A 14,070-nucleotide genomic window follows, 5' to 3' on the forward strand; every position below is an offset into this window, starting at 1 on the left:
ATTTTTTAGCAAACCCTTCGGGGGTGTAACTTTGATGATAATCAGACATATTTTTCAGAGCCCCCCTTCAAGCGCAAAACATTAATATCACACACACACACACACACACACACACACACACACACACACACTATATATATATATATATATATATATATATATATATATATATATATATATATATATATATATATATATATATATATAACGACAGCGGGATAGAAAATGTTTGTGCATTTATCAATCGAGGTTTTGACCATAATCTTTCTACGACACAATCCTTGATCATGGGCTTTTTTCAATAAAGAAATAAATATGAGTTAGTAGCAAAGATAAGCTTAATGTGTCAACCAAAGGGTCATATTTTTGGAAAATGAATGGGGAGGACACCGCAACATTATACTTTTATATGATTATCATATCGGATATGTACGGCTACTGGAACTATACAATATCGAAGCTGTGGTCTGTTCACATCTGTAATGACGCTGAAATCTCAGATATATGTCGGATATTTACCCGCAATTTCCGATACATAATAACCGATATTTGGATATTTACCCGCGCTTTCACAAATATAGTATTGTTATTATCTTTTTTTTGAGGGGAAAGGCGAGGGCCTGTAGAGAGGTACCTGGGTTCTTCAAAGTAGTGACTATACACGGGAAGTTCACGGTTCGTTGGTACTACATAGTTATTATTTCTGCATGAAGGCGCGACTTTGCACAATTTTTAAATATCGGATATTTACAATCTAGTATCGAAGTTTGACAGATCGACGATTTCGGGACAAGTATCGATACTAGACGATACTAGAATGAACTGCAGTTGTCCCATGGAAGCCGCGTCTGTGAAATCTCTGATATTTACCCGATATTTTTCAGCGATTTGGGGACTCTAATATCGATACTAGACGATACTAGACGATACTAGAATGACTTGCCCTGTGCCTCGGCACGCCGGATCTGTGAAATCTCCGATATTTACCCGATATTTATCGGCGATTTGGGGACTCTAATACTAGACGATACTAAAATGACTTGCCTTGTGTCTCAGCACGCCGGATCTGTGAAATCTCCGATATTTACCCGATATTTATCGGCGATTTCGGGACTGTAATATCGATACTAGACGATACTAGATTCAGTCAAATCGCAAGTAAATATCCGATATATATCGGAGATTTCATCACCTTACAGTTCTGGCCAAACTCGACTTCCAAGGACTGATTCTAGCTTCGATACTAGACCATACTGGATTCTGTCAAATCGCAAGTAAATATCCGATATATTTCACCACCTTACAGTTCTGGTCAAACCCGACTTCCAAGGACTGACTCTAGCTTCGATACTAGACGATACTAGATTCAGTCAAATCGCAAGTAAATATCCGATATATATCGGAGATTTCACCACCTTACAGTTCTGGCCAAACTCGACTTCCAAGGACTGATTCTAGCTTCGATACTAGACCATACTGGATTCTGTCAAATCGCAAGTAAATATCCGATATATTTCACCACCTTACAGTTCTGGTCAAACCCGACTTCCAAGGACTGACTCTAGCTTCGATACTAGACCATACTAGATTCAGTCAAATCGCAAGTAAATATCCGATATATCTCGGAGATTTCACCACCTTACAGTTCTGGCCAAAAACCGACTTCCAAGGACCGACTCTAGCTTCGATACTAGACGATACTAGATTCAGTCAAATCGCGCGTAAATATCCGATATATATAGGAGATTTCACCACCTCAGAGTTCTGGCCAAACCCGACTTCCAAGGACTGACTCAAGCTTCGATACTAGACCATACTAGATTCAGTCAAATCGCAAGTAAATATCCGATATATCTCGGAGATTTCACCACCTTACAGTTCTGGCCAAAAACCGACTTCCAAGGACCGACTCTAGCTTCGATACTAGACGATACTAGATTCAGTCAAATCGCAAGTAAATATCCGATATATATCGGAGATTTCACCACCTTACAGTTCTGGCCAAACTCGACTTCCAAGGACTGATTCTAGCTTCGATACTAGACCATACTGGATTCTGTCAAATCGCAAGTAAATATCCGATATATTTCACCACCTTACAGTTCTGGTCAAACCCGACTTCCAAGGACTGACTCTAGCTTCGATACTAGACCATACTAGATTCAGTCAAATCGCAAGTAAATATCCGATATATCTCGGAGATTTCACCACCTTACAGTTCTGGCCAAAAACCGACTTCCAAGGACCGACTCTAGCTTCGATACTAGACGATACTAGATTCAGTCAAATCGCAAGTAAATATCCGATATATATCGGAGATTTCACCACCTTACAGTTCTGGCCAAACTCGACTTCCAAGGACTGATTCTAGCTTCGATACTAGACCATACTGGATTCTGTCAAATCGCAAGTAAATATCCGATATATTTCACCACCTTACAGTTCTGGTCAAACCCGACTTCCAAGGACTGACTCTAGCTTCGATACTAGACGATACTAGATTTAGTGAAATAGCGCGTAAATATCCGATATATATCGGAGATTTCAGCCCTTTATAGATCTAGCCAAGCCAATCTGACTTCGATATTGTATAGTCTAGTAGCCGTAAATATCGGATATCATATAAAAGTGCAATGTCGCGGTGTCCTCTATTTCTGGATAGACAAGCTTGACAGTTACCATCACCCAAGATACATGTACTCTTGTCCCATGGTCTAAATGTCTTGGATCCGTTATGCTCCTCTCTCTCAAATGTCTCAATATTGTTTTACAATGGGATTTTAAACGTTATCGATAATGCATGGCTTTGATCATACGATAGACATGAATTAAAGATAAAATGATACATCCAAATGTAAAAATCAGTGTCACAATTAATATTCAAACATTGCAAACCCTTCACGTAAAACTATCAGGTTCCTTCAAATAAGTGTTGACTATTTTCATCATTCAAACATATGTTGTGTCTTTGTAAATTTGTCGCAAATATGGTTTGTATGCATATCGACTTATTGAAATCTTGTTGTTTTAATTAACCATTTTACTGACCGCTAGGTTCATTAACCTTTGTCAGAGGTAAAATATCTCCTCGTGTAGTATCGAAGTTAGTGTCGGACTAAGGAACTTAGCATAGATCTGTAAGGTGGTAAAATCTCCAATATACACGATGTCACAAATTTACCCTCGAGTTAAAAGTCTAGTATCCTCTAGTATTGAAATTAGAGTCGGACACTGAAGTCTGCGATTTCACAGACCAGGCGTGCCGAGGCACACAGCAAGTCGTTCTGGTATCGTCTAGTATTGATATAAGAGTCCCGAAATCGCCGGTAAATATGGAATAAATATCTGCGATTTCACATAGCCGGCGTATCGAAGTAGTAGGCAAGTCTTTCTAGTATCATTTATCATCGATATTAGATTCCCAAAATCGCCGAAGTCAAACTTCGATACAGCATGGTAAATATGTGACATTTAAACATTTGGCAAAGTCGCACCTTCGCACACTGACTGACAGAAAAATTGCAAGAGACAGACGTACAGTCATATTTTGGAATACCTTAAAGGGACGGGCAAGCGAGAAATAAAGGAAGCAAGATGACGGCGATCCTTAAAATGCAATGTGCCTCCCTTTTCATGCTTCGATTAAGCGTGCACAGCTAGAAACCAAGCAACACGGGCGAGATCTCAAGAAAATCTGGCTATTTTAGTGTGTTTAATTAAAAAAGTCACCGTAAATACACACTGTATATTCCAATGCTTAGTTTTGAAATCGAAGATCTTTTGCACCTACTTTTCGTCGAATTTGTTCAAAAATAAGACGACAACATTTGTGCATCTATTTTTTACATCCATGGTTTGTGTACACCACAGTGTGAATCTCCAAGCGTGGGTTTTGTGGAGGGACCGTGCTTTATCCAAATCTGAGCTGGTTCTGTAAACAAATCCAAACAATGCTGGGTTTCTTTCCGCTTACGCTCAGTAGCAAAGATGCGGTGTCAGAGAAAATATGGTGCAAATTAACATTTGTTCCGGACTGCTAGAGTGCAGCTAAGGGAAGCAAAATCATGTAGCGTTGTTTTGGTTTTTCACGTTTCAATCTTATTCACTGATCATTATCGATATATTACTTTGCAACGTTCTTCACTCTTAGATTACTACAAATTTTCTGTTTGAAGTATGCCGAGTGGAATTTCGGTCATATAGAAACTGCTTCTTGAGACTTAGTGCCTTAGGACCGAGCTTCCGATAGTCTTTACCAAACGTTTGACCCATAGAACCTACAAGGTTTCCTGTAGGGCCTATGATTCGCAGTGTCCGATTTCTTTCAAGCGCACCAATCGGTCCAAAGCGGTAAGGCCATTGAAAGAGAATTCTTTGTTTGTCGTCCTTGTATTTATGAAAAACCCAACAGATAGCAAACGAGAAAAAAAATAACTGTATTAATATGAGCTCAGATTTGCTTTGGTTTCCTTTGGAAAATAATATTCTTATATGTACATAACATTGTGTTTGTTTCCTTAATTTTCTCCGAAAACCTACCAGCACGGGGACGGCAAACAAAGAATTTTATTTTGAAGCCCCTGAAGGAAATTCTCCAATGTAATAAAGGGGAAGCGGCTGCACACATCGCCTACACTATTTTTTCGTTCTCTGTGTTTGTGTTTGATTTTGTGTGTTTGGCTATTGATGTAGATATAAGCCATGGCGAGACGTAGCCGTAATCTGGCTGTCGAATGACAGGGTGATCCTTTGACGCTACGTTTCGAAACCAGTGTGTGGTCTCTTCCTCAGTCGCTTTTTCTGAGTTTGCTCTCCTTTGATTTATGTTTCACTGTTTGTGGCTTAATTATTGTCAGTGTTTTGTTCGTCTAGCAAGGAGGCTAGAATACTTATATTCGGGTCATTTTGTTGTGTTTCATTTTGTTCGGTTGTTTCTCTAAGATTGTGTACTTGTGCATTTATGAGTGTGTCGCTAATGTTTGGATTTCTTTTGTATGCGATGATCGGTTTCATCGTGAATAAATTATTTAGTGTTTGGTCTTTTTCTATTTCTTCCCAGTTCTTCAGGAGTGCTTGTTTGATGTCTTTTGTTTTGATGTGTGGACTATACGTGGTAGAAAATATCAATTTATTTGTGTTGTTGTTGTGCGTTTGTTTGTGATTTAAATGTGTTCTTCGTGTTGCGTAATTTGTTTCCGCATTGATGTTTGATATTTCTTGTTGTGGATATTCTCGCAGTAATAGCTTTTCATTAAATGTTTTGACTTTGTAGTTGAAGTCTTCTTCATTGTTACATGTCCTCATGTACCTTAATGTTTCGCCTTTGATTAGGCCCTTGAAGGTTGATTTTGGATGACATGATTTTCTATGTAGGAACTGGAATGTATCTGTTGGTTTTGTGTGTGTTCTCGTGTCTAGCATGTTTTCGTTGTTGTATCGTTGATCTTTGTAAATGACCAGGTCAAGATATGTTATTTCATGTGAGGAACTTTCATATGAAAATTTGAAAGTGGGATGCATTGTAATGAATTCGTGGAGTTCGTGTTCAGTTCCAATAAAGATTAGGAAAATGTCGTCTCTGAATCTACACCATTGTGATATTTTTGTTGTGTGTTGACGTATGATTTTCAGTGTAATAAAGGGAAAGCGGCTGCACACATCGCCTACACTATTTTTTTCGTTCTCTGTGTTTGTGTTTGATTTTGTGTGTTTGGCTATTGGTGTAGATATAAGCCATGGCGAGACGTAGCCGTAATCTGGCTGTGGAATGACAATGTGATTCTTTGGCGCTATACGCAAACAAAGAATGTTATTTTGAAGCCCCTGAAGGAAATTCTCCTCTGAAACTGTCGTCCCTTGTTTGATAATAGGCAGAGTAGATACTTATCCGAAATTTTGTGATTCTTGACGACGCTTTAAGTTCGATCTTGAGATGAGGTCACAGGCTCAATTCCAACATGGATGTCAAAACGTCCATGATAGTTTTTAATGACTCGACAATTCTTGTCCCCTGCATTAACAGAATGCGTCAGGGGGAGAAATTCGGACTTTCAAATTGTTACAGTCTTTTCTGATTAACAACATTGGGGCTAATTTTAAAGCTCTTGGAGTAAAAGCAACTTTACCGTCTTAGTTTTTCGAAAATCCTAAAATAGCATTCTAACCATAGAGTTAACACAGGGATGACGGCTAATTTTAAAGTATCTGTAAATATTTGGTAATTTACGTCTCCAGCACCAAACCTTGCACCCGTCGGTGACCTTTATTTTTTATTCTTGCTTTGCTAAAAAATGGCTAGAAGGTTCATTTGGGAAAGTTTCTAAGCTCTACCTTAACCAGTTATCTTACAATTCTTCACCGAAATGTCTCTTTTCCAGTCACATTAGCGAATTTTTGTAACCACGCACCAATTTACCACTGAATAATTGTATTCAGAGTAACTGCATGTTGGTTGATACTGATGTTTTGTGTTGATACAGAATTACTATGTGAATATGAACGTACACTGCCACCACTGTGGTATCCTACTTCACAGTCCTTTTGTGAAGGCACCGTACCTACAGACATGTGATACTATGAACGAGCTCAGGCTGTTTGTTCATGGATGTAAACTTCTAAGGTCTGTTGATAACGTGACCTAAATACGACTTGAAATTTCTTGCGCCATTCACGTTGGACCATGTGCATGGAGGTCAATACTGCACTAAATGATCACTGGGCAAGTGCATATAGAGGTAGTGGAGAGCTCTCCAATACCTCCATGGCGCGTGTTATGAGATCAAATGAAACCTCTGTGCCAGTTTTTCTGACAACTCATAGACAGTAGAGTGGAATAATGGATATGGATAGATAAATCCTGTAACACTGAATATTTAGAAGTGATATATTGCTGCTGTGTACCGAATGACACATCCATTGCGATTGGGAGCGTGTTTCACGACGTGATGATATAATTTGTTCACAGTCCCGGAGGGATCATTATTTGTTAAAAAAAAAGCTATATCCTATTTCCCTGAAAGCCATTTCTTCATTATGCAGGAGTAGCGGACTGATGCCAGTGTAATGAAAATCAATTTCAAATATACTCCCGATTTAGCTGTACGCTTGGTATACGATTACAGGGAAAAGCTATAATGTTTGTCATAAATTTATCATTATCTGAGTACATCAATGGAGTTTATTAGGCTTTGAAATGCCAATCAAGCAGCAAGTTTAGATATCGGGAAATGACTAAGAAAAACTAAATTTAGAAAATAGCTGTAGTTTGATGTTGTCATCTGTATATTAGCAAGTTTTTCAAGGAAAAATTGTGAGCCAGTAGGAGTAGTCTTGTAGAACCCGAAAAATACTATCAGTTTCCCCGAATTGAAAGTTTTGAAGCCAAAGCCGAAATTAAATGTGGCGACGAAATAATACCTCCTATAAGTGATGCAAATTAATGCTAATGGCCTTATCAACAGTGTTGCCGACCAGGCTGCCATCTCCCAGCTGCGTGCTGAGAGTGAAATGTGGAGTCATTGAGACAGTCGGGCCTGAAGTGAAAATAAAATTTCCACTAAGGTGAAAAAGTTTTCCAAGGGTATATGGAAAAAGGCGATAATTATCGCTTTCAATTTGCTGTAGTTGAGAAAGTCTGACCTTATAGGTGAAGTCCCACAAAAATATGCAAGAAAATGTCGGAAGAAAAGGTTGATACACAGTTTCTTTTGTCATTTGTATATTCCCAAGTGTTTCAACGTAAAAAGTGTGAGCTTGTAGGAGCTTTCTTGTAGAACCCGAAAAATACTATCAGTTTCCAAAAAAGTAAGTTTTAAAATCTAAAATGTTACTTGTCCAATAGACCAAACAAATTACCACACATCCTTCAATTTGACCAAGGTGTGTTCCATGACCACCTCGTCAATTTGTGCTGATTAGGCAGTGATGCAATTGATGCTAATGAGGCTTTGATAAGGCTATTAGCATTAATTTGCACCACAATGGACGCGATTGTCGTGGAAGGTATAATAGATAATCTGAACCACTCCTTCTCTGTGTCTGAACACACCTTGGTTATGTGAATTGTGGCAGTATGGTTATTTACATTCGTCTTCACGTCACACATCTGATTTATTTGTCATAAACACTGGCGGTGGTTGTTTGAGAGTCTTTGTTTTTGATCTTTAGTCTACTTTCCACAGAAGTAAGAGTAAGCAACACTAAGTGTATTGTAGTGTTATCACAATTCAAGCAAGTAAAAATGTATTCACAATTGTCCGTTTCAGCATGTTCTACCACTACAGTAAAATGAAATAAGTGTTCAATGATACCAACACCTGGTCAAAACTTGCCCCAAATATTTCACTATACTAAACCAACCCAAGCAAAGTGGGGCAAATAAGATATTTTTGCACAGTGGTGTAGCAGTGCATTTAAAAGTCCCACCATCGCCCCACACAAAAAAAGTTGTTGTTTATTCTAGGATAAATAACCATATACGCACACGTTAACCCCAGTAAAAAACATTATGTCATTAGACTATCATAACAAGTGAAGCAGCACCGACTATAACTTTCAAATGCCTTATAGTCAAAGTATTAAAAAATGATAGCGTTATTTTGGCTTGTGAAAGTTCCGACTTGACTTGACTTTGCAGTGGTGAGAAAGAATGCGCAAATAGACTACTTTGCACTACCAACACACTACAGACTTTGTCTTTCTCTAAAGGGTGAGAATAATTAGGGACAAAGGCGGTACTTTAATTTGCTGTGTCCCCATGAAAGAGTTAAGCAAAGTTGATTGTATTTTATCGTCATCACAAGCTAAAATAAGGTCAAAGTTTCTAGTTTTGGCATGTTTTGTCTCTGGGGAAGAATAATAACAATATTAAGTAATGCTTACACCTAGTCAAAGTTTGCCCCAAATATTTCACCATAATTTACCCACCCCGGCAAAGTGGGGCAAATTAGAGAGTTTTTACACAGTCGTGTAGCAGTGTATTTAACAGTCATTTGATAACCATCACACACAGAGGAAACAAGTCGTTGTTTATCACTTAGCTAAATAACAACATACGCACATGTTTACCCGCAATGAAAACCATGATACCATTAGATTATTATAACAAGCGAAACATCGCCGTCTCTAGCTTCCAAATGTCTTACTGTCAAAGTATTAAAAAATGATAGCGTTATTTTGACTCGTGAAAGTTCCGACTTGACTTGACTTTGCAGTAGGGGGAAAGAATGTGCAAATGGTCTACTTTGTACAACCGACACACTACAGACTTTGTCTTTCTCTAAGGGGTGTGAATAATGAGGGACAAAGGTGGTACTTTAATTTGCTGTGTCCCCATGAAAGAGTAAAGTAAAGCTGATTGTATTTTATCGTCATCACAAGCTAAAATAAGGTCAAAGTTTCTAGTTTTGGCATGTTTTGTCTCTGGGGAAGAATGATAACAACATTAAGTAATGCTTACACCTAGTCAAAGTTTGCCCCAAATATTTTGCCATGATTTACCCACCCCGGCAAAGTGGGGCAAATTAGAGAGTTTTTCACAGTGGTTTAGCAGTGTATTTAACAAGCCTTTGATAACCATCGCACACAGAGGAAACAAGTCGTTGTTTATCACTTAGCTAAATAACAACATACGCACATGTTTACCCGCCATGAAAACCATGATACCATTAGATTATTATAACAAGCGAAACATCACCGTCTCTAGCTTCCAAATGTCTTACTGTCAAAGTATTAAAAAATGATAGCGTTATTTTGACTCGTGAAAGTTCCGATTTGATTTGACTTTGCAGTAGGGGGAAAGAATGTGCAAATAGTCTACTTTGTACAACCGACACACTACAGACTTTGTCTTTCTCTAAGGGGTGTGAATAATTAGGAACAAAGGTGGTACTTTAATTTGCTGTGTCCCCATGAAAGAGTTAAGCAAAGCTGATTGTATTTTATCGTCATCACAAGCTAAAATAAGGTCAAAGTTTCTAGTTTTGGCATGTTTTGTCTCTGGAGAAGAATAATAACAATATTAAGTAATGCTTACACCTAGTCAAAGTTTGCCCCAAATATTTCACCATAATTTACCCACCCCGGCAAAGTGGGGCAAATTAGAGAGTTTTTACACAGTCGTGTAGCAGTGTATTTAACAAGCCTTTGATAACCATCGCACACAGAGGAAACAAGTCGTTGTTTATCACTTAGCTAAATAACAACATACGCACATGTTTACCCGCCATGAAAACCATGATACCATTAGATTATTATAACAAGCGAAACATCACCGTCTCTAGCTTCCAAATGTCTTACTGTCAAAGTATTAAAAAATGATAACGTTATTTTGACTCGTGAAAGTTCCGACTTGACTTGACTTTGCAGTAGGGGGAAAGAATGTGCAAATTGTCAACTTTGTACAACCGACACACTACAGACTTTGTCTTTCTCTAAGGGGTGTGAATAATGAGGGACAAAGGTGGTACTTTAATTTGCTGTGTCCCCATGAAAGAGTAAAGTAAAGCTGATTGTATTTTATCGTCATCACAAGCTAAAATAAGGTCAAAGTTTCTAGTTTTGGCATGTTTTGTCTCTGGGGAAGAATAATAACAATATTAAGTAATGCTTACACCTAGTCAAAGTTTGCCCCAAATATTTCACCATAATTTACCCACCCCGGCAAAGTGGGGCAAATTAGAGAGTTTTTACACAGTCGTGTAGCAGTGTATTTAACAAGCCTTTGATAACCATCGCACACAGAGGAAACAAGTCGTTGTTTATCACTTAGCTAAATAACAACATACGCACATGTTTACCCGCCATGAAAACCATGATACCATTAGATTATTATAACAAGCGAAACATCACCGTCTCTAGCTTCCAAATGTCTTACTGTCAAAGTATTAAAAAATGATAGCGTTATTTTGACTCGTGAAAGTTCCGACTTGACTTGACTTTGCAGTAGGAGTAAAGAATGTGCAAATAGTCTACTTTGTACGAACGACACACTACAGACTTTGTCTTTCTCTAAGGGGTGTGAATAGTCGGGGACAAAGGTGGTACTTTAATTTGCTATGTCCCCATGAAATAGTTAAGCAAAGCTGATTGTATTTTATCGTCATCACAAGCTAAAATAAGGTCAAAGTTTCTAGTTTTGGCATGTTTTGTCTCTGGGGAAGAATGATAACAACATTAAGTAATGCTTACACCTAGTCAAAGTTTGCCCCAAATATTTCACCATTATTTACCCACCCCGGCAAAGTGGGTCAAATTAGCAATTTGGTACAGTGGTATTTTCCCAACCATTGGAGTTTCGTTATTTCTAAAAACAGTTGGGACCCACCCTTTCGTTAATGATCGGTATTCCCATCTGTAACCACAATAATAGGGAACAATGCAAAATCGTTCATACTCGTTGGTCTGGGTGTTGCTGCGACCCGAAAAAGAACCAAGGTTTCTCTCTTAACTTTAACAATACCTGTATGCTTACATTGGTCCTCTCCGGAGATAATGCTTGATGCATATTTTCTTCCCTTCGAGTGATGATTAGGAATAATATACCAAGTAACACGTAACCGATGTTACTGAATACGTTGTTGAAAGAGCTGTCAAGGCAAATATCAAGAAATTGTTAGGTTCATGGACCGAGTATTGCATGTCCACTGTCATATTTCAGTACTTCGTGATCGAATATTGATTTAGCTTATCGCAATTGTTGACTGTGACTCTCTGACAAAAACGTGACTTCCCATATTTTATCCGGAGTTCTCCAGGGATTGTCCACCGCTTAAACAACATCGACCAAAGCGCACATTGCCTTCATTTTCTTTATTATGTGCGTAAGAAGATTCCAACGGTAAGTTTTCCCTTGATAATGCTACACAGGTAATCTAAATATTGGTCAAAATTATGTTTTCTGTATTACAAATTAACTGTTATAAAAGTGAAAATGTTCAAGTCAGTCGACCTATGGACAGATTTTAATCAACACATTAAACTCACCTTAGCACACCGAGGGGATTTGCACATAAGAAGTTGTAGTAGCAGATATCCTCGTCGCCGTTATCATGGTATACCTTAAACAAAAAATAAGACGTTAATCATAAAATGACTTTACAGTGTCCCCTTTCAAATTGAGCATTTCCTACGTGTACACATGCATGTAACCACAAATTTTGTTCTGGCACTTTGGCATGTATACTTACATGTTGGTAAGCCAAGACAAGTTGTATGACCGGCAAAGCGTAGAAGATAGCGATGGGAATCAGATTCAAACAATACAGCTTGTATTTCTCGGTCTGTTCCTCATTTGGAGTGTCTGACAAAAGGTCCACACTGATAGGTATCTTAAAAAAACAATTTATGGTTAATGTCATCCTCTAACGTTCCCTTTACCGCTATCCAACGTGCTACAAGAGTACTTTGTTTAGGTAGTATGCGCTATTAAAGTGACTTAAAATTCACAAACATTTGGCCAGTCAGATTGAAAGAAGTTTTGAAATCGGGAGAAAAAAGAAGCCAGGAAATCGGGTGATTTTAGATTTATACTTCTCTTTCAGCAAACTGACGACTGATTGTCATGCTAAAAGGTTGACTCAGCCAGTATTTTAATCTTGGGTTGTCAAATGAATGAAAATTGAATGAATTTGGAGCATAATACACTGCGTTGTGTGCAACGTCACTTTGAGTAACAATTTTTGTATCTCTACAAAATGTATTAGGAAACATTAATCGAGCTGAGTTGCTGTACTAAATACCTCAGTGTTATCCCCTTCATTCGTGTTTGAAGAGTCTCCATCACCTACGTGACATAAATAAGCATTGGAATTATTTGTTATCACTAGATGGAAAAGAGAATCTACAATCACAGAAACGTTTTACACAATTCATACCTATTACAGATACATGAGCAGCTTGGTTTGGTGGCCATATGAGACATTCAGATACTTATTAAGAAAATTCAGAAACTTCTTCAAAAGTACCATACTGTTTGGAATGCACTTGTTTTACATCAATATTAGTCAAAATATTTGTAGCTTTGGCAAAGAGATTGCTTTTAAACATGTGCTTTTGAGGCTGTATTGGCATTCGCAAAACCCTTTGTTGATACCCAGGAAATGGTATTAAAATCATCCTTCGCCAAAAACCACATGCTGTTTATCTTTAATTTTGTGTGTAATATTTAATTTTAGATTACTTTGAAGCTTGCGAAGAACATTTCAATGTTCTGTGTGGTTCGATAGCCATCATCCAATTTAGTTCAGTGGCCATGATGGAAAGCCATACAGAAATGCAGTTTAAGGTTATCAAATAATCGCCTTCAGCCAAGAGTTGACCTGTGGTCCAAAACCAACTTCCATTTGAAAGCAACAAGAGTTTGCTTCATAATAAATGTGTCTGAGTTACAATTTTATTTTCGAACTGTACAAGTACACCTTCTTCTCACCATTTATACTCTGATTTCTTGCCACAGACCCATCTGATGTGGTCTCTGGCATAAGGTCATATGCATTCTCCCTGGTGAAATAAAAGATGATGATGATGATGATGATGATAATTATTATTAGTTCCAGAAACCAGCTCTTTACTCACTTTCTTTCTTTCTTTCTTTCTTTCTTTTTTTTTCTTTCTTTCTTTCTTTCTTTCTCTCGTATTACTACCATAGAACATGCTTCATTACCAAGAATGCATTGCGACACTCTTATGACGTCATCGCTCAGCTCGGACGGGTTTTACGGGCATTTCTTGTTTGTTTATTTATTTATTTTTTATTTTGCATTGCACAAATATCAAATTGCTTCACCTATTAATAATTCTAGCTTTCTTTCGCTTTGTTTTTGTTGCTTTTTGCTTTTTATTTTTCTCTATATACTCGCCGTACGTGGCGCTATACTGTTACGCTGGTTTTCGCCCGGGTGCTCATGGGTTTCAACATATGAGCACTCGGGCGAAAACCAGCGTAACAGTATACAGATATTAACAATGGCGGCGGATACGAACGCTTCCCTCGCATAGAGAGAGAAAAGTAGGCTTTGCGTAAGTTTACAAGCGCGGCTGGGCACATCGTGTACCTAGGCGAGGTGGGTGTGC

General features: G+C 38.1%; 1 protein-coding gene across 1 annotated transcript in view; it reads right to left on the reverse strand.

Moving 5' to 3' along the window:
* Window positions 1-14,070, reverse strand: part of LOC139126974 (SID1 transmembrane family member 1-like) — a 46,294-nt gene that overhangs the window by 18,286 nt on the left and 13,938 nt on the right. The window contains exons 11-15 of the mRNA XM_070692892.1: window positions 13,427-13,497; window positions 12,738-12,838; window positions 12,186-12,326; window positions 11,983-12,056; window positions 11,471-11,585 (exon numbers count right to left, since the gene is read on the reverse strand). Of these exons, the coding sequence (XP_070548993.1) occupies window positions 11,471-11,585; window positions 11,983-12,056; window positions 12,186-12,326; window positions 12,738-12,838; window positions 13,427-13,497 (502 nt within the window). The remainder of the gene's footprint in view (window positions 1-11,470; window positions 11,586-11,982; window positions 12,057-12,185; window positions 12,327-12,737; window positions 12,839-13,426; window positions 13,498-14,070) is intronic.

The sequence above is a fragment of the Ptychodera flava genome, unplaced genomic scaffold (assembly GCF_041260155.1).
Source record: "Ptychodera flava strain L36383 unplaced genomic scaffold, AS_Pfla_20210202 Scaffold_28__1_contigs__length_4768798_pilon, whole genome shotgun sequence".
In the NCBI taxonomy this organism is placed as follows: domain Eukaryota; kingdom Metazoa; phylum Hemichordata; class Enteropneusta; family Ptychoderidae; genus Ptychodera; species Ptychodera flava.